At 48.2% G+C, this 26,082-nt stretch overlaps 1 protein-coding gene across 4 annotated transcripts; it reads right to left on the bottom strand.

Annotated features, from left to right (window-relative positions):
- Positions 1 to 13,647: 13,647 nt before the first annotated feature.
- On the bottom strand, positions 13,648 to 19,680 carry SERTAD4 (SERTA domain containing 4). 4 transcript variants are annotated; one of them, XM_035322402.1, is made up of 4 exons: positions 19,662 to 19,680; positions 18,670 to 18,883; positions 18,247 to 18,362; positions 13,648 to 15,166 (listed from the first exon to the last, which is right to left on the bottom strand). In XM_035322402.1, the coding sequence occupies exons 2-4, from the start codon at positions 18,866 to 18,868 to the stop codon at positions 14,426 to 14,428; spliced, it is 1,056 nt and encodes a 351-aa protein (XP_035178293.1). In that variant the 5' UTR covers positions 18,869 to 18,883; positions 19,662 to 19,680; the 3' UTR covers positions 13,648 to 14,425. The 4 variants fall into 4 exon arrangements, with proteins under 4 accessions (XP_035178293.1, XP_035178295.1, XP_035178296.1 ...); XM_035322404.1 differs by lacking the exon at positions 19,662 to 19,680 and adding an exon at positions 19,232 to 19,539; XM_035322405.1 differs by lacking the exon at positions 19,662 to 19,680 and adding an exon at positions 19,249 to 19,539.
- Positions 19,681 to 26,082: the final 6,402 nt, after the last annotated feature.

The following is a 26,082-nucleotide window of genomic DNA, read 5'->3' as shown; positions in this document are numbered from 1 at the left end:
ACTCAGGCAGGGAATTAAAGTGTGAGAACCAGCCCTGCAGAGCCCCATGGAGAAGGATGGGAATAGGTGCTCCAGGTGCCAGAGCAGGGATTCCCCTGAAGCCCATGGTAAGGACCATCTCAGAGCAGTCTGTGAAGGACTGCATCTCATGGAGAGGGCCCAAACAGAGTAGAAGTGTGAGGAGGAAGGAACAGCAGGGACAAACTATCATGGACTGACCACAAACCCCCATCCTCCCTGAGCTGCCTGGGCAGGGGGGCAGCTAGAGGAGCTGGGAATGAAGCTGAGCCCAAGGAAAAAGAGGGGAAGGTGTTGTTTTAATTAGTCTTCCCCCGCTCGCCCCCCTCCACTTTCCAAATGCATTTCAATTTGCAATAAATTAATCTTCTGCATCTGCTTCGCCCCTGCCAGTAACTGGTAAGCCATCTCACTGTCTTTATCTTGAACCACAAGGTTTTTTTCCATCTTATATTTCTCCCTAACCTGCTGAGAAGGAGTGAGAGAGCAGCTGGGTGGGTGTCTGGCAGCCTGACCAGGTCAACCCACCACAGTCATAAGCTGGAGCAACCACAGGACACAAAGAAGAGAGGATGTCAAGAAGAGGAAAGAGTTATCCTGGCACTGTACACAGAGCCCCATTTCAACACTAGCTCATCATGAGGTTGAATTTGTGGGTTTGGAAACTAGTTATTTACAAGGACAAGGCTATCCCTGACTCCAGCCCAGAGGCAGCATTCAAATAGGATAAGATCTTGCCTGAAGCAGTCCAGGGGAAGTCCAGTTTCAGGAAGGATCCTGCATGAAAAGTTAGAAAAGCCACAGATCAGGAAACAGTGAGACTGTGAAGAGCCCCTCTTCATGGTTACTGAGGACACTATAAAATACTGGTATGGGGTTTAGCTCATAGCCTTTGCTAAACAGTGCATGCGTTGGCAGATGCAGCACTATTACGCTAACACACTCTGCCCTTTCTGCCTAGGTCTCCCTTACCCTGACTTCCCACTATGCTGCTTAAGAATGCCAGGCAAGCACATAAACTGTGCCTGCTCTGTGACTGAATGCAGCAGAAAATTTATTAATGGAAACGAGAAGAAACTCAAAAGGAAAATAATCTCTGGACATAGCCCAGGCAAAAGGTAACTTGCCGTAACACAGCCCTGAAAGGCACTACTAGCAAAATACGCTGGCATGTTACAGCATCCTCCTGACTTGTACAAAAGCTGCTTTATTGCTGATCTCAGTTTACTCTATTCCCAGGCATAACTGAATTGTGTTGATTTTTTATGGGTGACCTGGCTTTGCAGTAGGTGTTCTGGGCCATCATTAAGGCTGGGTAAGGCAAAGCTATTACATTTTTCCTTCTTTTAACAGAGCTTCTCTCTATCCTTTTATCAGCTGATCTGCAGAAGCTGCAGAAAGATATACGGGGCCTCTCCTGAAGCAGACCCTGAATACCCAAATGCTTCTTCCTCCCAGAGCTACCTGCAACAAGGCAGGGGCTGCAGATTGTGGGGAGTGTCAACAACATTGCCTCAGCTCCTCCAGCACTCCTCTTTGTAGCCCAAAAGTAACACTGGGAAGAAAGTGAACTCACATACAAAATTCACTTTCTGGGTGAAATTATATAAAAAAAGTTTTTGAGTGAAAAACAAAACAAAAAGCAAACAAAAAAAATCCAGACTCATAATGACAACTTTTGTAGGCAAAACTGCTTCCTTCCAGTTTCTCCAGCTTCACCTGCTTCCCATGCCTGATGCAGCAAAAAAAAAAAATCCCATAAGAAGCTCATCTATTCATACCCAGGAACTGCTCATGTTACTAATGTGCATAATCTGGATGAAAGTCATCAAAACCTTAGTGCGTTCTTGAATTTGTATCCTGTCATATTCATTGTGGAAAGCACGGGGGGGGGGGAAAAAAAGTATCAGCTTCTATGCAAAACCCTGACATTTATCAGTGCTGTACATAGCAAGTATAGAATAATAAGTTTGCAAGGTAAGTCAGTCACCCAATTCATCAGGACCCTCTGGTAATGCAGCAAGCAAAAGGGAGCTATTAGTAAAGATGTTCAGAAAATTGTGTTTAATGTAAGGAGTCTGCTCCTGCGGCTGAGTGCTCATCAGGGAGAAGGTTAGCTTAAAGAAAACCAAAAGAAGCATGACGTGAAATTGGAGGTGAAATGGAGGAGGGAAATGAAAAATCTAATGAGAAGCTATTTGTCCATGGTAGGAGTCATAGGAAGGCGACAGCAATTTCCATGGAAATATTTCATGGAAACATTTGTCTCCCCTCTCTGTCCTTCCAGCTTGCCCTGGCAATCCTCCTTGCCATCACCACATTCTCCAATTTGTGCACATCATCCAGCAACAAGCAGATCAGGAGGAGAGCACCTGTGCTGTTTGCTCGACTTAGCACCTGCTCCACAACTGAGGAAAAGCAACAGGACACTGTTCGTGTGACAGCTCATCAGTCCAAAACTCGGTGTTATTTCAGGATATTCTTAAAGTTTAGAACCAGCAGGGTGATATTGAAGTAATTGCAGAAGTAATTGCTGTACAAGCCTACATGGTGCCAGGGGGTTGCTAACAGATCTGTAATCATCTTTTAGAGTGACAAAAACAAGTTTCTGGATCACAGCTGCCTGTGCCACCTTGACTCCTTGCAGCTCATCAAATGGAGGAAGCACTTGTGTGGCTCCAGGAAGGTGGCTTTATCATGCAGGCAGTCTGGACTCTCTTCTGGCCACCTCTGTCTTCATCACACCTGAGTCCCAACCACAGTGCTTGTAAAGAAAAGATGGGGGACAGGGGAGGATGTAAGGGAAGAAACAGCATAAGGATAAACAGCCGCCACTCACACCCTCACATTCAAGAAGTCCAATGGTATTTGTAATTGCCGATCGTTGTCACTGCCCTGGAGAAAAACAAAACTAAACCAACCTGTCTCTGATACCCTCTCTATAGCTCTGGCAGCAGTTTCTACGGCAGCACAAGTCAGAAATAAAGAAGCTGTATATCAGTCTGGGCACTGTAGAGATACAAAATTCAGACCTGTATCCAAATTTCTGCCTGCAAAATCAAGGCTCCAAGCCTAATGCTGGCTTAATTTTGGTTTAAAACTCCTAGGCTTGTCCTTTCCTAGATAATATGAAAATTCACTAGCTAGAGTCTTAACAAATGGTTTGAGCCAGGATTTCACAATGAATATGCGATGATTAACTGCAGGATCACAGAGATTAAAGGTGGCAAAGAGCTATTAGATCATTGCAGCCCTTTGGCAGTTGCAGAATTGTTCTCTGCAGTGTCTCTCTCCCAGCACCTTGTTCAGGCCAGCTTTAAGTGGCTCAAGCAAAGGCTCTACCAGTTTCTTTCTGGAGGCTGTTCCACACTCAGGCAGATCTTGCTGATATTTACTTAACATTAAATTTCACCTTGCTCCATTCTGTAGCCAAGAGCCATCTTAAATAATCCTTTTACCTGCTGCTCTCTTAACATTGGTGTTTTCTACTCCTTGGTCACTTTGTAAATTAACATCTATTTTTGTGTTTGCCATCATTTCCTATGATCAAGATCAGCAGAGAAAAAAAATAGCATACTTCCCATGTATACTATACCCCTTCCAACTTCCATTAAACCAATCAAGTCTTTCTTTGGACATATGACATTAACATTTGGTAGTTTGACCCACTGTATCATTTCCTGCCCCTGCTTTTGACTCTTCATGAGGTGCCAGAGTGACAGAGAGCAGGACCCACCAATTAATGAGATGTAAAGATGCAGGAAAGGTTTTCTTGAGATAATTGTTTCTGACAGCTGAGCATGACAGGAGCTCAATGCAGACTCAACATGAGGCCCCATGGATGGCTGCAGGTTAGCTCCCTCTCTGAGTTGGATTTGTAGGTTTTTGTTTTTTCTTTTTTTTTTTTTTTTTTTTTTTTCCTCCTCTCTCAACTGCATTGCGTCATGAGTTCAGGCATAAAGTGCTGCAGTGGGTGCTGGTGAGAGGACGTCTGATCCGGCCGTACTGTACAGAGCAGCAGACTGCAACCAACTTCACGGGCTGAGGCCGGGAAAAATAAGTTCCTCTCTTCGAGTCACACTAATGGAATATTCTGTGCTGGACCAGGATCAGACATTGTAAGGTAGACATTGTCTAATACCGAGAAGGATGTGGGATGAAAACATGCCAGAGTGAGCAGCCCTAATGACCTTTGCTTTAAAGAGCCCAGAGACAAGACAGAACACGGCCAGGACTCCAGGAAGCAGCCCAGCGAATGCATGCACATGTGTGTCCTCCAACGAGCTGTGCCCAGCCTCCCTCCGGCACACCAGACACAGCCTGCACTGCCTGCAGGCAGCTGGCTCTGCAGACGAGTCAGGTTCCCGTGCAGAGATAGCAGCAGCATAGCAGTTACATGGCTACACACACGGTTTTCACTCCGATGAGGATCACGAATGCGAGTGCCTGGTGTTGATCCCAGCACTTGTGAATTTTCTAAATTCCCTGCTTACTGGAGAGTGAAATTAGACTCACGCTCATAACTTGTGGCTTGTGGAGAGCAGCTTGGAGCAGGTAGCAGAGGGCATGGCGCACAGAGAACGAAAAAAGACAATTGTGGGTGTGGAGAAATGTATTCATGCAACACATTTTGTTTTAGCAAAGTTCAGACTGGGAATTTGCAATGTGGAAATTCTTTATGAAGGTACTCAAATTAACAACTTGAATTGCACTCTTAAGAGATTACAGCAGTTAGGGAGAGGTAAATGAGCTCTGTCAAAACAGGAACAGCTCTAAGTGATTCCCCAAAGCAGGATCAGGGCATGCACTGTGGCAGATTTCCTCCATATTCTGGCACTGGCAAGGGAAATTATGGAGGTGTTTCTCTTCTGCTTCAAAGCAGAGGGTCTGGCAGCAGTTCTTGCCCAACAATGTGGAGTTCAAAAGATTTGAGTCAAAGCAATGTTGATACAAAATAAAAATTAAAAAAGAAAATAAAAACATTTAAAAAATAAGAGTTGAGGCTGTGGTTCAGCCACCACCAAGCCTCCTCCAGTTTCCCAGGGTCAAAGGCACAGGTCATGTCCCTCCAACAGGACACACAAGAAGGACACTGGCAATTGTATATGGTTGATAAATGTATACGGTAAGTATAGGGAGGGGGGGCAACCCATTTTCTGAAGCTGTAGTAGAAACAGGCTCTGAGAACAGACCTGAGGGTACCTCTGCAAGCACCACTGCAGGAAAGATTTTTCACACATAGGGTGAAACTGCATCTGCTCCAGCCAGAGAAGACTGCCTCAAAATCCTTTGCTGTGCACCCTGAGGACAGGATTAAAGTGCTGGGGGCTGGCACAGCCCATTGCTCCCAAACCCACAGGGAGCTTACCTGAGAGCCTTGCTTTCACAGCTCTTGCTGTTTAAATTTTCATCAGTGCCCTTGTGTGCTGTTTTATTCTCTGTTGTAAGAAGAAACAGTTTTAAATCACTTTCTTTTTAATGAAATGAATGAATATAAAACATCACTCCAACGACACTCCCTACTGCCGAATCCATCAGCAGCCTTTGTGCTTTCACGGTCATATTTGCCTTATAAAAACCAGCTCCATCTTCTCTGCTGCTATGCAAAAGGCTCAAACAAATGTCAGAAGCCTGACTGGCAGACTGCGCAGCCAAAGCGCAGAACCCGGCTGCGTTCAGGGGCTGTCAAGTGCACAAAGTAAACAAAAGAACAGACCTATGCAATTTTTCCTCACAAACCTCTTTCAGTGGCAACTCTTGTTTTAGACATTACTTGTAAAGGAAAGCATAACACCACATCAGTGCATTTTAAATGTTAAAAATAAATCTCATTAATTTTGATAAATGTTTCTCTGATACATTTTATTATAACTATTGGAGGCATAAAGCCTAAACAATGTTCTGGCTTTAGGAACCATTTGAAAGTGATGGCTCCCTAAATCTACTATAGCTATTTAAGAACCTATGCACAACCAGGACCGAGCAGCAGGACCTACTGAGCTCTTTGCTCGACTTTGTACATCTCCCTGCTTGACAAGGCAGTGCTGAATGCAAACATCTGGGCGAACCTTACACAGGTTTTGCAGAAGTAAACAGCGCAACGGATGGCAGAACATACATGGCTCCCCGCTGCAGTACAGACTGCCCGCAGGGCTGGCAGAGCCGCCCTCCTGCCCTGGGATTTGCTCTCCTGCCCTGCCAGGGACTCTCAATCCAAGGGAGCAAGAGGGAGAGCTGCATTTGCGGGTTAGGTTTTAAATCCCTCCTTCTGAGGGAGAGATGTGTCTGTGTGCTGCAAGCGCATCTGACAGACATCCAACCCAGGGGAGGATCAGCTGTGAAAAGCCTTCCCTGGGATATTTTCGCTCCTCTTATTTTTTTCTCTGTATTTCTTCTAACTCCTGGGGGGGGTAATTTTCCTCAGCCAAAATCCAGACAGAGGGGGGAAGGAGGAGGGGAGAAGTGCACAGCAGCATGCAGGGAGCTGGGCACGGCTCAGGCAGGCTCCCAAGGAAAGCAGCGTGGGTGTTACAGCTGCCACGGGCATTTGGGGCAGCTCTGTGGCAAGCAAAGAGGGAGAGGAACGCAGCACACCAAGCAGCTTCCCACCTGGTCCGTAACAACACTTCACACCACTAACACTGTACAAGTCCCTAATGCCCCCCCAGTGCAGCTGTGCTGATTACTAACCATGAACACAGAGCAAAACACAAAGCGCTTGCACCCGCTGCCTTCCCCTCGGCAGCCTAATGCCTGAGCATGGCCCTTCCACCACTGTGCCAAGGGGCAAAAGCAGCCGATGGGGACGCCAGGCCCCCAGCACATCTCTGCTGGCCCAGGCACATCAGGAAGACTTGGCCCTGTCCCCCGGGGACCCTCCTGCCAGGCGGGGAGAGCCACGCTCCCCAGCACCACACCAGTGACCACTGGCACCCTGTTCAGGTGAATGTACCCGCAGCAGGGCTACACCCAAACTTTGCGATATTTGAAATGAATCATATTCTTTTCACTTTAAAAGCAGAGGGATCTTTTTTGTGTGTGTGTTTGTCTGGTTCTACCTGGAATTCAGATGTATGCAACACGCAAGGTATCTGAAGGCTCAAAAAGCACAATGCAATACTATAATATAGCTCTTTGTTATGCTAATTATTTCTTCCCAGCTGCTCCTGCAATGAGTGCCAGCCCGACCCATCAAACAGGAACAAAACCTCTAGGCAAGCCTGCTGCTGCAAGGTCCCTTACCTCTGAGCTCCAGGGGCCGGGGGCTGCCACTGCTCTGGCACCCGCACACAAAGCAGAGAGGTGAAACAAAATTTCAGATCGCAGCTCCACTGCCACTGGGAACGTGAACCGGGAATTAAGAAGTGATACCCTCCTGGCAGTCAGGCTGCCATGATTTACATCTTCCCTCAGGTCCCCTCCCCCTCCACACACATCTTCTCGCTCTTGAGTAAAAGGAAGAAGCGAGGCAGTGGGAAAGCATCCAGGCAAACCTCAGAGGCTCAGTTGAGACTCTCTTTTTGGCACCCTCCAGGGCAGCGCTATGTGATCACGAAGGATTTTCAGTGCACGGGTGTCATGTTCATGGCAGCCTGAAAATGCTGTGGTTGCATTATTTAAATTAAAATTAAGTTTCCAAATAAATAAAAAAAAAAGGCTTTATATTTCCGAAGTGAAAAGAATAAAATTATTGGTTTGGTTGAAGTTCTATTATTTATGTTGACATTCAGTTAAAAGGAGTTTTTCTTGTTCCTGTGTTTCTAGGGCCTGGAAAGATATTTTATGCATAGCACGTGGAAATATTCAAAGGGGAAGAGGAGCTTTGGCAGCTGGAAGGGGACTGACTACTGGGAGCTGCTGGCAACTTAAGAGGCTCCAAAGACCATTGGGAACATGGGGCAAGCTCATTGCCTGAATGCCTTTTTTGTAATGGCCACTGGTGAAATACCTCAAAAGCTGACGTTCAATCATCATCTTTAAGCCTCAGAATTAGCAAAAGGAGTGCTGTCAATAGGTGAATAAACTCATGCGGTAAAAATCCTCACCTCAGCCTGAACGCAGAATAAGGGGAATGATCTGACAGTAGCTTAAGCCTTTCTCACAGTTTAAGATTTTCCTTCTGACTGATGACTCTACAGGCTATTTTGAGGTTTCTGTAGCGGAGCAATTCTACAATGAAAGTGTATTTCACAACTGCAAACATAACGCATCTTACTTCTCACAGCAAGAACAAAGGTTGCCACTATTACACTAATTACTCTGCTGGTAAACCGGAATCCAAGCTGTCAAGCAAAGGAAGGGGTCAAAGAAAGAACAAAGGGCATTCCAACTCCAATGTAGGCTGCTCAAGATTGAAAAGTTATTCAAACTATTTTCAGGAAAATTATATCAGAAATTGAGAAATGTAGGTTATTTTGGTCATACTTGTTGAAACTCATGAAAGATAAATTTTGGGAAAATGTAGTACTGAAAGTACATTACATTTACAGGGTAGCAACACAATGTATGCACTCTGATTTTGTAATATAAAGGGCAATTGCATTTTGAGCCATAACTAAACTACTTCACTCAAAGGAATAAAGGGCCCCATGGCAGCCGTATGACTGAGAGGATATGGCTAAAAATTGGGGCCTAGTAACATAAATAAGCATAGAAGGTCTTCTCTCACAAAAGCAACGGAGGTAAAAAACTACATGGATTTTTAGAGTTGATGAATATAGCACAAATCGTACACATGTATTGAGAGAAAAGCAATTTCGTAGTTGGGAATAAAACTGGATTTGAACATAATCTGTTACTCAGCTCCTATTTCCAGAGACAGTGGCTTTCCGTAACTGATGGGGAACGAGCAGAGTGGCCAGTCCTGCACCGCGTGGGTGGAAGATGGCAATTGCCGTTTGAGCCCTGCTTAGGGAACAAGGCGAGGAAAGACAAAACCAACACCAACCAGAGGTGCGGACAGTCAGCAGATCAGACTGGGCATGACCTCTCTGACAATCATTGACACGTCATCATCTCACACCACCTGAGGGGCTCATCACCCCTCACCCTGCTGCAACATCCACCAGAAAGCACTGGACATCAGTCATGACTTACAGGTGAAAATGCTGCATTAGAAACAGGATGGGGTGAGCAGGCAGTGGAAGTGCCATTGGAAGGCCCCATTGTGCTTGCTGGAGAAGCACAGCCGTGGTGACTATGGGTCAGGTTTCCCTGGAGGAGGCACAGTCACCAACCCCTGCTATCCTGTCACCTCCTCCACAACTGCCAGAGCCTTTAATTATTTGAGGAGGCAGACAGCCCACAGTACAGAAAGATGAGCCTGGCAGGCTATTCCACAGGGAAAATACCACTGCAAGAGGTAGAAGCGAATGAAGTGACCTTGATCAGACAGACCATTTATCTTGTTTCTGCAGTCCCAGCATGACAGATTAGATGCTCTCTGCAGTAAATTGGACAATGATGCTGTACTAATTGGGAGGAATTGCTAGCCTTGGGAAATAAGTTGTTTTTCAAATTCAGCAGCTCACTGTTTTGGGGTTTTAGTTGGGGTTGGTTCTTTTTTGTTTGTTTGTTTTTGCTAAGTAAGCACATGCAGACCAAGCATCTGTGACTTCTCCCTGCACTCCCTGTATTCGTCAGAGGGAAACCTGAGCACAGAGATTAAATGAAGTTAATGTACTTGCCTACCTGGTCTCTCAGATGGATCTGCTGAGAAAGCTTCACATACTTTGCAGTCTGCACCACTTTTGCGAAGCAGAGGAACTGAAACTCCACCTTCCCCAGAGCTGCATTCGCTTCCTTGACGTGACTTATAGACTAGGGAGAGCAGCAGCAGCAGTCCAACTACAGCCCCATGTGCAACCATTTTTGTGTGATTACAGCCCTGGAGTTGAATCCAACCTTCCACACCTGCCCACAGCTCCCCTGACAGAGAAAGCCACTGAGGCTCAGCGGTGAATTCAGTGTGGCCTTGCAGCCACAGCTGCTTTGCCTCATGCTTTCTGTGGAGAGCCAAGAGAGGAGTGAAGGTCTCCTCCTAACACCCCTCAGCCCGGGGTAGGTTTGTGTTCAGTTCACCATGCAGACCAGGCCTTTGGTGTATACCTCACATTATCAGCCTTCAGCTGAGCAGGATTAGCTGCTGCAAAGGCACTAGGCACCCTGCCACCGCAGTGTTTACATTAGAGCAAATGGACCTCACAGAGACAGTTTGCAAACACCACAAGACGAACTTTTGTAAACTCCCTCGGTTTAGTCATCTTTCCCCATCTGTCAGAGAAGTTAAAGTGAGATTGAAAAAACACAGGAAATTACTGTGTATTCCAGGCGGTTGCGACCGAGCGGCTTGGCTGTTACACGGGATGCCTTGCGGAAGGCTCACATCTCCCAGCATCTCCACCAGGATCCTCTGCAGCACGGCCCCAGCTGCACTCTTCCAGCCAGCTGCATGCACCCTGCCAGGAGAAGCCCCCAGGGTGCTTCATGCGGCTGCTGAAAAGCTCATACCAGTGCTGAGGAGCCCCCAAAGACTCCTCTGTGAAGCCAGGGCAGCCCTTGCCTGCGAGGCGGCAAAGCAAGGGACAGGCAGTGACACAGGTTGGGTGTCTCTGGGAACATAAGAGTCACATTCACCGAATAAAACACCAGATGAAATCCTTTCCCTGCCGCCGTGTAACCCTTTATCTAATGTGACTGGCTCTTTTCTGATAAAACTTACAAAACATATTTTATCAAGGCTGCTGGCATTAGTAAGCAGCAATTGCATCTGTCACACCTCTGGCTGTTGCCTTTATCTCAAGAAGCCAGTGAAAGGGCATGAGCCGAAGGCAGGCCAGGAATCACCTTCATGCCCTGCTTCGACCATTGCCTCAATCACCAGGTCGCTGCCATGGTGCAGTCCCAGGGCTGGCAGCTGGCAGGGCCATTCGGCTGCCTGGGCCATGACTGGCACGGGCCTCTGGAGGCACAAAAAGTGGCAAGATGCCCTGGAGCCTGCCTAATTTGTTTAATGCCTCTCCAGACCACGCTGCACCTCTGAACCCAGCTCATCGCCCCGGCAGCATCACATGTCTTCGGTGAAAGAACGGGTGGTGAGGTGAGAGACGAAAGAGAAGGATGGAGGGGCGCTGTAGGATGGGCTGTGGAAAACACCTCTTCACCACAGCTTTGCTCTGGGGCGTAAGGCCTGCACGAGTGAAAGCAGCACTTCATTGCTGCCGCTCAGCCCATTTTTGTTTTCTTCGCGGAGCCAGCTGCCGTGCTGGCATTGCAAACCAGCGCCGGCTGAGGCTACTGGTGTGCTGGGGCTGCTCGAGTAACCGTGCCAAACTGTTTCCACACTTCAGCTAGTCCCGTAAGAATAGTAAAACCTTACCAAAAGCATTAAGCATATATGAAGCCCAGTGATGTTATACCATGTGTCTTGCAAAAGGAGCACAATTTTTCAACTCAGACAAACTATGCATTTCCATGTGTAGTTCTGTATTTTCTGGTGGAAAGCGATCCTTGATAATAAAATGACACTTTTGTCCATAATGACATTAAAATAGACAACAAGAACATCTTTTTTGTTTGTTTGTTTTCCATATATTATGGGTGTACCATTATAAGCAGTGATTAGCCTGCTGAACAGCACAGTGCTTTGTAGTGTCACACTCTAGCAGCAAAGTGTCTTCTGCAGGGGGTAAAACATTCACCCTGGAGATAAGCTCTTCTGTCCAAGTCTTCGGGTAGATAGACCAGCAACATGCTCATTCAGTTAGTAGTTATGCATGGGAGACACAGATGAAAGGCATTAATATAATTGTGGAAAAGAACTGTTTCTTGTAAATTCGTGATAGTAGCAAAATACTCCTAGGATCGGAGCATGCAATGGAGAAAAGGCCTATCTGTCTGGTTTACACTCTCCACATGCCATAGATCAAAACAAAACTGAACTAGGAAATCCACTAGAGTGGCTTGAAGGTCCCTGAAACCCTGGTGAGGCTGAGCTCCACCCTGGCCTCAACCTCAGGTGCAGGAGTCAACTGCTGCGTAACCTCTTCAGCACCAGAGCAGCTGGATTAAATGGCATTTCCTTGGGTGAGGGAGGGAAACATGAGGAAAGGATCCAGCAGCCATAGGAGATGTAAAATTAAAATGAATTTTGGTCATTTTAATAAATATATATCAAGGAAATCTCACTTTACTACAACAACACATTAGTATACAAGCATCTAATATTTAAGCTTAAAACATCACGTGTTTATCAAATATTGGAAAAGAGCATACAATACTAGACTATCTGGGTATAACACAAGAAAAATCCATTTTTTTAAAATTGGTCCTTGTGGACAAATGTCTAAATGATGATCCTACTCATACACTGTATGAATGAGATCTATATTTAATATTATTATTATTAATAAAAAGCTTCTGTCTTGGAGAAATCAGGTGGGATTTGCACTTTCTTTATCTGACATTCTTCACAGCAATAACCCTTACCCACCTGTCAGTTCCACTCACATGATGGTGCAAAGGTTATCACTGAGTTACACCCTAGATGGTCCCCTGGGGTCACCTTGGCCGGGAGGGGGGACATGTTCCTGCAACCACTGCATTTGACTCATAAAAGCTGCCTGGGTTGCAAACCTGACCATGGGGTGTGCACGCTGCCCAACCTAACCATGGCCCAGTAGGACCTAGGCTGAGCCACAAAGCCCTGGCACTCTGCAAGCCACCCAGCTCGGCCACAACCCACAGATGCTTCGGTGCTGCTGGCTCCAGCACCACACCGGGGACAGCCCAGGCACAGGACCCCTGGGTGCCTACATGGAGGTGAATGGACATGAACTGAGGTGGGAAAGTGTCACCTGGATGCGTGATGCTGTGGGAACAGACAGCTATTATGAGTCTGCCGTGGCTTGGATGCGGCTACTTTGCTGAGCACATCCCGCAGGTTGTAATGGGGACTGTGGGAACTAATTAATTTGGTAGATCTAAGAGCCACAACACTCTCCCTCCAACCCCAGCTAATGCCTTCTGGGCTTTTTAAACAGCACACTTTTGGAAACAATCTACATAGGGATGATTAAACATTGTCCTTAGCCACTGAAATCTCAGCTCATTTCTCCAAAATGTTCTTTTTTAAAATTAAAATCCTTACATTCATTCAGATAAAATCATGTTTATCGCCACATTATTGATTAACTAACATTGTGCTTTTTGTTTTCTGTTGTTGTCTTTTTTAAATCAACAGCAAAAGTAATATAAAAACTCCCGCATGCTTTTGCAATCTAAAAGAGAGGAATTATGCGAAACAGAATAAAGTATAAAACATGCCACTGGTTCATGAACTTCATTATACGAAGAAGGAAATAAAAGAGCCCCAGCAACAGACAGTTGCCATAGAAACACTCAAGCATCGAATGCTTGTTTACAAGAGACATCTCTCTATTGTTTCTTAAATCCCTTCCTAAGGATGGCAAATCAAAAAGCAATTGAGCATCAAAAAGGAAGAACAGAGATGTTTGAATAGGAAGTTGAACTCAGTACTTCAAAGGTTAAAGGTTTCTAATAATATTTATCCACCCTGTGTTGTTGTGTTTTTTTTTTTTTTCTTTTTTTTTTTTTTTTTTTTTTTTTTTCTTTTTCCTCTGCTTAGGTTAAATCCCTGCTGTATCACTGATTTATACTTAATTTTCACGCTGGCAAAAATTAAGACAAAAAGTAAGGCACCAAAAAAAAAACCTGCCCTGTATAACAACAAGCCTCATTAGTTACTACAGCCAAGGTGAAAACGTGCAAGTACTTGAGCTGCATGTTGTGTTTCTGATTAAGATCTCATAAACAGGTTATTTCCTTATGCTATGTCCCATTTTGTCAGTTGAATGAGACACTGAATCCAGGAATTCAGAAGTATCAATACGAAGTGTAAGGATGGTTTATTCCCAGTCCACGTAGCCAGTCCTTTGTCAGAACAAACACCGAGTTACAAGGAGCACATCACCCTTGCTGGTAGCATCAATTTGTTTACCAGACTTCTAATTCCTTAGTAAACTGAATGGAGGTTCTTCTTAATTAATGGCAGACTTCTTGGGGGCGGGGATGTATAAAACGATATGTTTTCCCCATCTGGCTGATTGGTATTTTCAGTAACAAAAGCTACACCATAGCTGCACAGACTATAGTGCTAAGCAGTAACGCAACTGCGTTCTTTATGATAGTCTCCATACTTATAAATAGCCCGCTGATGCAGATCATAGCGACACTCTCCGCAATCTGCTCTCCAGTCATTTAAAACTACATGTAATGTTTGTGGCATGATTGTATCATTTGTAGAAAACTATAAAAAATCCATTCAAAATAAAAATCTGATAGACAAACGAACATGCTGCGCATGCTTCAACGGAGCAAGAAAGATGCCTCATATTTTACTTCCTTTGCTGCAGCACATTTTATTACTTGGTAAAGATTCCTTTTTCCTTAAGGATTTTTTCCAAGATTCACTTACGTTGCTCTTGTCATTACATCCAGTCTCAAAATAGTCATAAAATTTGCCTTTACATTCGAGAGCATGGGTGCCTCTTACAGGTTCACAGTTTAGGGGGGCACTGTCTCGCTCAGGTTCATTACTGCCTTTCTCGTCAGCAAATTTTGCCTTTTCCTGATTACCGTGAGGCCTGGCATTGGTGACGAATATTTCATTAGCGGGTATCTGGTCGTCGCTCCTGTAAGAAGGGGCACTGCCAATGTCATAATCCACCTGCTGGGAACAGCTAGGCAAAGAAATGGGGGAGGAGGAGGCGGAAGAGGAGGAAGTATTTTCTGTACTACCACTGACTGGGTAGGGTAGGTTTAAATAGTGACTGCCGCACTCTTGATAGAAGCAGCACGTGTGGAGCTTCTCGTACTCCTCCTTGGCCATGCGGAGACGTTTTCTGTACGGACAGTCCTGAGGCACGAACCACTCCTGTGGCGAGGTGCCACCGAAGGAGCAAGCGGAGAAGCACCAGTTGTTCTGCATGATGATTTCTCCATGGATTCGCTTCATTAAGTTGTTAATGAGGACGGATCTCCGCAGGTAGACTTCAGGGTCATCAATGAACTTCAGCTTTTCCAAAGACATGTAAAGAATATGGGCCCGCTCCTCAAACACTGAGATTGTCTGAAAATGCAAAAGACAAAAGATACAGAACTGAAGTTAACCGGTTTTGCTCCAGACAAGAAAAAGAAAATGAAACACAGTATTCATTCCATGCCACTGCTTTTCTTGTTCTCTTCCTCAAGCACCTAAAAGTGGCTTCCCATTTAGCACACCCACATGACTGGGGACTTGATTTTTCTTGGCCACAGAATGCCCTGGGCTGAAGTGTAACCCCGTTATACAGCCAGGGGCACAAACCCAGGATGGGAGAGCAAAATCCCAATCTGTCTCTTTACTGGCATCTGGAGCTTAATAATAAATTTGTAGTGCAGTTTTGCTCCAGTCATGGGGGGGCTCTTTTTGTAAACGGATCCAGTCCCCTGTGGGGTTTCTATAGAGCTCTAAAGCCAGGCGAAGGTCCCTCCCTGCGGCCTCTCTGCAGCACGGACCGCCAGAGGTTTGCGAGACGTGGCCGGCAGCAAGTGCCGGCGCAGCTCATCCGCTGCCAGCAGGAGAGGCCCTCCAGCCAGGAGGCCTCCATTTGCCACACTCTCGTCCACTGCTCTTGTGTACAAAAACGCAAGCAGGGAGGGAGGCAGGGAAAAACCCATCTCAAAGCATTGCAGCATCTGGAGAGCAGCTGCTGGCCCGCACACTACACCCTACACTCCGTAGGACCGGTGGGAATGCGGGTAGGCAGGGACAAGGTCAGGAAATGAAGAGGGGATGGGGATTTGCAGAAATCCTGGCTGGGAGCCCGCAGATTTGTTCCCCCTGCCACGGTCCTTCCAGGACTCCCTTTCTCGGCACTGGCAGCGGGAGCAGGTTACTGCCCCGGGAGGCCCCGGGCTCTGCGCTGTAATCGCTACCCTGGGAATCAAAACAGAGAGGGGGTAATGCACGCTACTGTAAGCAGCATTAACTAATTTTCATTTTTAGTAAGAATTTGGTTTGCGTAGGAGGAGAGAAGCACAGCACAAAGAGAGGCTGCTCTAAATCCCCCCCATCTGTGGCTTGATCATTCTTCCCTTTCCCACATGGTTACAGCATTTTTGCAGAGTGGAAGTCGTAGCTATGAGGACTGAAAGCGCTTAAAGCACAGCTGCTTTTCACATCCATTCAGCTCTCCTCAGCCCTCCAGCTCTTTCCACAGCCTGGGCCTGGCTGCAGGGCTCAGAAGCAGCACAGGACCTTGTAAAAACAAAAATTGGCCATGTTTCCAAGCAAGTTCACAGCTGAAGCTCTTCTTTGTTAGAGAGAATAATTCTCTATAATAAAAGACCCATTTTAAATCATATTAACCCTACAGGTTAACCTGCTTCCTTTACACATGCTGTAGTAACTGACAGGGAACCCTTTAAAAGCCTCAAGCACATGAGGATCATCTCAGAGATAGGTCACAGAGCCACCAGCAGGAACCAGTCATCAGAGGCCTTCTACCACAAGTGGTCACCAGCAGCCCTGAAGATGGGCTCTGGGGCCTATGCACTGTGGGACAAACCACATGAGAGCGCAATGCCCTCCTTGCTGGGCAGAGGAGGCACAGAAAGCGTACAAAATTCAAATAAATATGGCAGGAATCCTCCCTCCCCCCAGAGCTCCTTGTTGCAAAGTAGGGAGGATATTCGTGCTGGACAGCAGGGACTGGTGGCCCAGGGTTTCTGGTATGATACGCGTCTACAACAGCCCGGGAGTCTGAGACAGGCCTCTCTCGCCAACACCTCTATAGCTGCTGTTTGGTGCTATTAGAAAGGGACAGGCAACGATTCCTGCACTTTGTGAGGAAACTAATTGCTGATGCAAAAAAAATCCACCAATCTATCCAAGGGAAACACTGGCTGAAATCAGAGAAAGGTGTGACATGACATGCGGGAGACACGCTCACTAAACAGAGGCCATTTTTCGCCACCCTTGTTGCTTTCTCTTCGTTGCTCTGGACGCAGACCGAGCACCTTCTGGAGTTAACAGCAGGGCAGTTTTCCACCTGTTGGTCAATCACTTATCCCCAGCCAAGGCTCTTCGTAGCTCAAAATTCCTTCGGCTGCTCTAAGGTCCAGCTTGCTTCTTACAGCCTGCTTCTCCTCTGGGGCAACAAGGTGTGTCGGGGCTGACCTCCCCATCCGGTGTCTGTGGCAGGGGAGAGCCACCACAGCCTCTGCTTCTCCCAGGAGGTTGCCTCCATGGTGCAGGGAAAGGTCATGGAGGAGCGTGCTCCATGCCTCGGCTTGTTTTAGCATCCATCTTTCCACGAGGGGACTTCCAGCAGAGCGGGACATGTCTTGTCCTCTTCATCTGCAGCAGTGAAGGGGCAGCGCTGGGGCCCAGCGGGATGCTGTGAGGCGGGGGGGGGGGGTGTCCCAGGGGTGTCCCATGGGTGTCCGAGGGCACAGGCCATCCTCCAGCGAGTTGCTCCCGAAGCTGGGCTCCTCACAGGACTGTACCCCTAGCAAACAAGAGCACCACATCTCCCAGAAAAAAAGTCAAATTTCAATTTACATATTCACCATCCTGGGAAATGGCTTCTCTAATCCCTCCCTTGATGGCTTTCATTAAAAAAAAAAAAAAAAAAAAAAAATATTCTTTCACTTACTAATCTGTTCTTTTGGAGTTATTAGCTTTTTAATAAACAGGATTAAATACCAAAGGAGCTTGTACTCCCTTTTCAAGTCATTCTGCTTCTGCAGAGGCACTCTAGCCCATCTGGGGCACAGGGAACCTGCTGGCATTTTCTCCCCTCAAAAAAGTTTGGAGTGATTGGGGAATTGTGGGCCCTTCTTATTTACGTTTGTTCTTCATTTCTGGTGTTCAAACTCTACAGAACTGCTTCTGTACACATGGTATAAACTATCTAAGAACAAAAGAATCTGGGAAAAAAAAAAGTTATTCTGAGCACTGACACTTACAGTTGTTATAAATGCAGAAACGCCTTTGCTTCCTAGGCAGTTTGCTGACAATGAAACAATAAATGTGAGCAAGCGACAATTATTTGTTTCTGGGCAAACAGCAAACAGCAGCGTATTTCAGACTTCTGGAAACGGGTCAATGACTAGTGCTAAGCCTCTGAAACTGGGGGTGAAAATAATGGCTACGAGAAAACGTACTTTATGTGCACAGCTGCCGAGCGGTGGATGGAAATCCTCTTCTTCCACATATTTCCTTTTAAAGTATGTGATCTTGGATGTCGCTACAGGATCTGAAATTCCCCTGTAATGTGATCCTGCGGGCAATAAATCAGACAGGACAAACGACACGCAGTTTACCGGAGGTCCTCCAACCCAAATCCTTATTCCCACTGCGGGGAGCCGGCTGCTGGGGCTGCGAGAGGGGAGAGGGGACGGGACGGGGGGCACACGGGATGGGATGGGACGGGGCGGGCGTCATACGGGATGGGACAGGGGGAACACGGGACAAGATGGGACGGGATGAGGGGCCATGGGACGGGGGGCACATGGAACAGGACGGGACGGGATGGGGGGCCACGGGACGGGATGAGACAGGGGACCGCGGGACGGGACGGGACCTACCTGCGGCAGGGGTCCCTGTGGCCGGCGGTGCCGGAGAGGTGCCGGGGGCTGCGGTGCCGGTGCCGGTGCCGGTGGCGGTGCCGGTGGCGGAGCGGCCGCAGGCGGGCGGCTCCCAGAGGGCTCGGTAGGCGGCGAGGTCGGCGGCTCCCTCGGCGGCGCTGGGGCGGCCCAGCCGCTGCATGGGCAGCACCAGGGTCATGGCGGGGGCCGGATCCTGCGAGCGAAGCGGCGCCATGAGACCCCGGCCCCAGGACCCCCGGCACCCCCTCCGGACCCCCGGCACCCCTCCTGCTGGCCGGCCGCCCTTCTGCCGGGCGCCAATCTGCACTGTTACCATCATCATAATCATCATCATATTAATATTATCATTATTGTTACTATTAGTACTATTATTACACTATGATTATTTTGCCTTCCCGCGGCCAGAGGAGGAGCCGAACCCTCTGCCACAAAGGGCGCGGGGGCTCCGCTCCCTCCGCCGCCCCCGGCCCGGACCCCGACCCCATCCCGGACCCCATCCCCGTTCCGTCCCGTCCCGTCCCGTCCCGCCCCGCTCACTCGCTGCCCGGCTCGGCTCACTCGCTGCCCATTCTCCTCCTCCTCCGCTGGCTCGGCCCGGCTCTGCCCGGCTCTGCCCCGCCGGGAACCGCAGCCCGGCACCGGGAGGAGCAGAAGGGGGGGTGTCGGGGCCGGCCGCCCCCCGGCGCCGGAGGGAGCAAAGTTTGAGCGAGGGGCAGGGGACGAGCCCGCAGCCACCCACTTCTTGGCAGAGAGCGCGGAACAATGCGCCCAGAGCCGGCCCCTCCCTCCCTCTCCTCCTCCTCCTCCTCCTCCTCCTCCTCCTTCTCTCCCCGAGGAAGAGCGATGCGGTTCCCCTTCGCGCAGCCCCCCCGGAGGAGGCCCCGCAGGTGGGCAGGTGGGATCCCAGCGCTGGCTTGCGGTACCAGCTAGAGGCAAAAATAATAATAATAAAAAAAAATAAAACAACAAACCGCAGCAGACGAGGGAGGAAAATAAACCATCCGCATCTGCCGCCTGGTTTCCCCGAGTCCGGGAGCAATGCACGGGGCTGCTGCTGGGCTCGGGTTTTCGGCTCCCGCACCCGCGGGTCTGCCCCCCTGCGCCCCACCGAGGCAGAAAATGGGAGAGGAAGGGAAGTGGGCTGAAATCCCCCTGCCTTTCGCCCAGTAAAGGCCACCCTGCAGATGTACTCAAAGACGCCCAAGCCCCTTCCTCCTCACCGTTGTGTTTGTAGCTTAAAACACGCTTATGAGCAAGGAAACGTGCTCTGCGTGAGACCCTCTGACATTTTCTCGCACGTTAACGCCCTTTTGCTTTCCCTGGGCAAAGAAAGAACGAGACGGGGAACCACAAACCACCAGGGAGGTCACCCGTGGCACAGCCGAGGTCCAGCATTTATTCCCCGCACCTTCTGTTTCCAGCTGAGCCCTGACACACGGAAAGACTGCTCAAAACCACAGGTGGGTCAGGGCCAAAAGAAACAGCTGAGAACCAGCTCAAAAGTCATGCATTTCGTGGCTGAAAAGGTTGCGCTGCCGTTAGAAAGCACCCATGGACTCTCCTCATTAATCTGTAGCCGAGGAATCGCTCCCAGGGAGACATCAATCTCCTGATGTTGGCCTGATGTCAACACTCAGTGCTCGTCCTTGGAGAGTAAGGGTTGGAAGAAACTCACCGCTGCGCTGGGAAAGTCAGGATTTCTTTGCTCCTAATGAGTTCAGCATCCCTTTGTGGAATTCTTTTATGAGAACAAAATTGGACTCGGAGCTGTCGACCATGCATTTTGTTACCATATTTCATCACAAGTAAGTCTTTCTGCGCTTAAGCAGAAACACACAGGAAGGAAGGAAGGAAGGAAGTGTTGGGATGCCTTCTGCACACTGCTGCTGATTTATCTTGAAAAAACTGACTTCTCTGGACAGCCTGTAAAGTAAATGAACTGCTTCTGCTATTTACAACATGCAAAATTAATAGAGGCAGGCCAGTTAACTTCTATAAACAGCTACTGTCCACGCACATTCGCTGTGTTTCCAAATGGAATAAAACCAAGGCATAAATAATAGAGCTTCCTGAGGAGGAAAAAAGAAAAGGAAAACCAAAACCCCAAACCGAGCCTGTGGGTCTGGGCGTGCTTTACAAAGCTGCAGAGGTGGCACTCAGCTACAAAATAAGCCCCATTTTGTAGCAGAGGAATTGCCTCAGTGCAGGGAAGCAGAGAAGCAGGCTTTTTAAGAGGCTCCTGACACCGGGCATGCTATTTGCTCTTGTTTGATTTTCAGAAGCGCTCACTGCCAGCTGCTGCGAATGAGTGGGAAGGGAGCTGCGGGGACGCAGCACGTTGGCAGTCAGCCTCCTGCAAGGTGATGCTGGACACTGCAGAACCGAGAACCTGAAGCACGAGGGGATGTTTCTGAGTCAGTGTGGCTGCACCCAGTCCAGAAACAGGACCTCTGGCTTTGCTGCGGGAGCCGCCGTGCCATTTCTCTCTGTTACGGGCAGCAAAATCCCCTCCTGAGCGTTTTGCCAGAAGTCACACAGCAAATCAGTGTCAGAGCCAGAACGAGAGCCAGATCACATCATCCCCCAGCCATAAGTCCAACCCATTTATAATACATTATCGTATGCAATGGAGGGATTTCATCCAAAATCCCATTCATTTCAATGAGACTTTGCAGAACAGCACACGCATTGTTGCATTTCCATTAACACCACTGGAAATAAAGGATGAAAGATGTACATTTGAGCATACAATGCATTTACTATACAAAATTACAGCGAAAGGTTGACACTCAGGGCTGGATTCAATTTTGAAAAAGCCATTTGGGAGCCTTGTGTGGGCTTCAGTGGCATGGAAGCCAGGCATGGCTTTTTATTGAACCCAGCCCTCCATCCTTAGGCTACCACAATTTTTCCATTTTGCCAGCCAAACGCACGCAGCGCGAGGACACCCTGAGGCACATGCAGCAGCCCGAAGGTTAAAACGTCAAACTTTTTCCGTACGCAGCTTTACACAGCAAGACTACTACGCGTTGCTGCTCTACTCCATTTGCTGGGTTTTCGCTCACTATTCCTCCAGAGCCATTATGATGTTAATGAGAGAGCTGTAATGATGCCATTCACATTATAACAAGCCTGATGCGATGTCAGTGAAAAGGGCTTTTTATACACTTCCAGAATGCCTCAGAAAAAAAAAAAAAAAAAAAAAAAAAAAAACTTAAATATAAAACGCCTGTTACCGTAATGCTGCAGGTCTTACAAGAGCAAGAAAGATGGTGGAATAGACCTGGGATGGCCATCCCTTTCCTAGCTCCTGGGTTTGCACCCAAGCACTGCAGAGTTAGCACATATTCTGGAGCATTCCCAGTGCGCAGCAACGTGGCTTAAGGAGAGAGCAACGTCTTCTAGCTGTATGATGCCACTGTTAACATCTGGACTGACGTGCTTAGAAAACGTAATTGCTGCCAATTTGGTAGCTGTTCCCTCCCTGGCGTTATCTGAAATTCACACCGCAGAAGCAATCAGAGCCCTCCTGGATGAGACCCAGACCCTAACCAAGCAAGTGGCACCCAGAGAGGAGGAGGGAAAGCCACAATGCAGCACCCAGAGCGGTGCAGGAGCACAAACACTGACAAAACCAGCCTGGAGGGCAGGTGCCCGGTGGGCAGCCGTGTCGTGGAGAAGAGCACAGAGGCTCCCAGAGGGAAGTCGTGGCTGCACGAGGACACTGGTAGGGACGACGGTGAGCAGTGACAGCTTGGGCAGAGCTGTGACAACCTGGAGTGTGAAATTCAAACCCTGCTGCCGGAGAGGCGGGGGTGGCTGGGCGCTGACCGCAGCACTGGACGGGGAAGAGGATGTGGGAGCTCGTGGCTGAGCAGATCGAGCTGGCCGATAGGCTTGGAGCTCAAGGAGGAGGAAGTGAGAAACAGAGATGGGAGATTAGGAGGGCCTTCATTGAAACTGGGTGAAATCTGGGTGGGTGAGCACAGAGCTGCGGTAATGTTATGGAGGAAGCCGTGGGCACGCTGGGGATGCCGACTCGCTGTGCAGTGGGGCAGACAAGACAAGGTAAATGAAACTGAAGAGGCAAAGGCGATCCCTGCACTCAGGGCTCTGGTGTCAAGGAGAAGAGTGAGGCTGCAAGCACTGGGTAAAGAGGACAAGCACCTAGAACTAGCATTCAGCACACGGGTCCTGCTGAAGTTAAACTGAAATTTGGACTTCCAAGAAACAAGGAACAGAGAAAGAGAGAGGCCAGGGCAGAGACGAAGATCTCCTTGAATCATAGAATCACAGAATCATAAAGATTGAAAAAGCCCTCTGAGATCATCTGGTCCATCCATGCCCTACCACCAGTGTCACCCACTAAACCATGTCCCTAAGCACCACGTCCAGCCTTTCCTTGAACACCCCCAGGGACGGTGACTCCACCACCTCCCTGGGCAACCCATCCCAGTGCCTGTGGGAGCGGAGCCCACGGAGCCTGGTGGCTGGTCCATGGGGAGGGCGATACCGAGGCCTGGGCCAGAGGCTGCCGGGAGGAGTCCGAGGGAAGGGGAAGCTGGCAGCAGGCGGCCGCGAGGCTGCACAGCTCCAGGCTGCGATGGCCTTCTGCTGCCTCAGCCGCACCTGGCTTCAGGAGCACGTGTAGCACCGTAAGCGCGATGTGAGGGCGCAGCGAGAGGGGTACGGCTGGCCGGAGTCCCCAGACTGGTCGGGTGGCAGGTCTGGGTGCCAGCAGGGTCAGTTCCGCTCCTCAGCCTGCTGAGGCACAGAGAAACCACAGGCCTGCCAAGCCCACTGTTTCTCCCTGTATTTCTTGGCCTTTACTTCAGGGAAATTCAAGGAATCTGCTGGTTTTTTTGTTTGTTTGTTTGTTTGTTTTTTTTGCCTTCAAGAACCAGACTTACTGCTCAGTTGAAAGAGATTTGACTTGCAATCTGAAATTGTGTCAAGATATAGCCTTTCCATTAAAGTGTTTCAAAGGTATCTTCAATTTCTTAACTTCTTTCCTAATTTAAATCCAGATGCTCTAGTGTCTCTTCCACAGGATGGAATTTAAAGCAAATATTTCCCTGCCTTTCTCAATTCCCACACACTAAATGTTTTTCTTTTAATTATTTTCAAGTGAATTCTTCCCATAAAGAAATTCCAGAAGTTTTTGTCCCAGTTTGTCAGTTCCCTGGTTTTCTCAGCAAGTACACTTTCAGATTTAAAAAAAAAATAAAAAAAAAAAATCTTCAGAATTCCTAGCAGTTGTGTTTTCTTCTGCTTCTGGTTTCTATAGGAGGTTTCTATGCTGATCGCAGAGGTTTCCTTTTTCATGTCTTTCTTTGGAGGTACGTCACCTCTCAGTGCTCTTGAGAGCCTGTATGCAATGAGCTCCTAAATGGTGGTTGTAACAGTTACAGTTTGCACCAGAACTTGTTCAAGGATAGAAAATGCAAAAAAATTTGCATATTTTTTTTTTTTCCCTCTGGCGGATCTGAAAAAGGTGGCATTAAGTTTAGCGCAGCCATCTCCTGAAGCGTGCGTGTCCTGCCTGCTCTAGGAGAACAATAAAGCCCTGTTGGTATTTATTTCAGTAAGCCTAAATATTTTTTTTTTTTCCAATGTTCTTTGCCAGAATGTCTCACACGCTCTCCACCTCCGCCCCGCTGGTGGCTGCACGGCTGTGCCAGACAAGCAAAGCTCCCTCCAGGACCCAGCTCGGCGGGCGTTCAGTTTGCAGAACCAGGTCAGTGTCCCAGTGGTAAGCAGTGCTCCTGCGGCAAGGTGCGAGGGGCCGTGCGCCTCTGGTGGGCTTCCCTCTGCAACGGGGCTCGGCACTGAACAGGGGCCAGGTGTTGTTACAGTGACGAAGTCAGAGAGAAGATGGGGTTACACCACTAGGTCTGGTCTGAGGCAGCAAAGCCCTTCTATTATATACAGAGACTTCCCGAATCCCAAGGCAGTTCTTGTTCTTTAAGAGGTACCAAAGAAAACCGCTTCCCCAGCTCACTTTCGCTCCCGTGCAGTAGCGCACGCATGTCACTGGCATCATAAATTAGATGTTTTATGGGGTTAATTATATCGCCTTCTTCACTTTCTGTCTGCTGAAGAAAGTAAACACAGCAAACAGAGAAGTGTTTGGGAACAAAGAGCGAGCTGTCTGCCACTGTGCCCTGTGCTACTTTCCACGAAGAATGACTGCTATTATTATTCTTTTACAAGTTTCCTTCTAAGGGAAATAAACACCAAAGGTAGGATTCCAAGGAAATGACTCACAAATATTGGCAACAGGCTCTGAAAATTGGATCTAGTCTTCGCAAAAGCCTTAAGCAGAACGCTAACCCTTCTTATTGCAAAATAAACTTCTCCCATACAAGCCGTGCACCGTCTCTGTGCATGTGTGCGCGTGCACATCAGGAAGCAGGGACCAGAGCGGCACAAACCATCTCACGTCCCCCCCTTTTCCCTCTGGAGCATGACTCCTGGTGCCATTTTTAGCTGGAAGCTGGAAATTTTTAATAACCACCTGAGTCATCCCCGGGAGCGGGCGGGAGGAAGGGGCCGTGCCTCACCTTGCCATGCAGCACCTGCCCTCCCTGCCTGCAGCACCCGGGGGGCCGGCGGCCGATTCACTGCAAGGTGATTTACAAGGGCTGGCAAGCGCCTCCACCCTACGGCTGTAAAACGAGGGGCAGAGCGGGGAACAGATTTATTATTATTATTATTTATTTTCCCCAATCCCCTGTCTTTGCATTGGATTCAGCGGGGCGGGATCAGCCTGTAATAATCTGTTCTCAGACAGCAAGCTACCCGTTCAGATGTGCAGAAGGTAACCGTGCCCCGTGACTCATATTTTATTTCTTAACCGGGAACCCTGGGAACCAGGAATGCAGACATTGGAAAATCAGACAGCTGAGCAAAATCAGCGTGGCAGGATTACCATCTGCAAACAGAATAATCTGCTTTGCATATTTATTTCTCAGCTGTTAAAAATTTTGAGTCACAAATGTATTTTCTGTATCACTTGTAACGCACACGTCCAAAAGCGCTACTGCTCTCTCACGTTACTTTTGGGGGTTTGTTTGTTTTGGTTTTGACAACGTAAATTCAGTTAGACAAGAGCAACAAAAACTGCAAATCTTGCACCAAATTCCTTTGCAGCTCGGTCCTACTTAAACAAGGCTTTCAACTTTGAGAAGCTGGTCCCCCCCTTCGTTTCCTTTGCAAAATCCTATTTAACCACTCCAAACCAAGCTGAAGTAAACAGGGACCCCTGTCTGGAGTCAGATTTTTTTTTTTTTAGAAAGTCCCTTTACAGCACGGCTAATACTGACTGGCAGCCAAGTACCTACTTAAGACACTGAAGGCTGCAGCAGTGGAAGTTTTGTGTCTGGTTCATGG

This window comes from Oxyura jamaicensis, chromosome 3 (genome assembly GCF_011077185.1).
Source record: "Oxyura jamaicensis isolate SHBP4307 breed ruddy duck chromosome 3, BPBGC_Ojam_1.0, whole genome shotgun sequence".
NCBI lineage: Eukaryota > Metazoa > Chordata > Aves > Anseriformes > Anatidae > Oxyura > Oxyura jamaicensis.
This window is presented reverse-complemented; position numbering and strand designations above follow the sequence as displayed.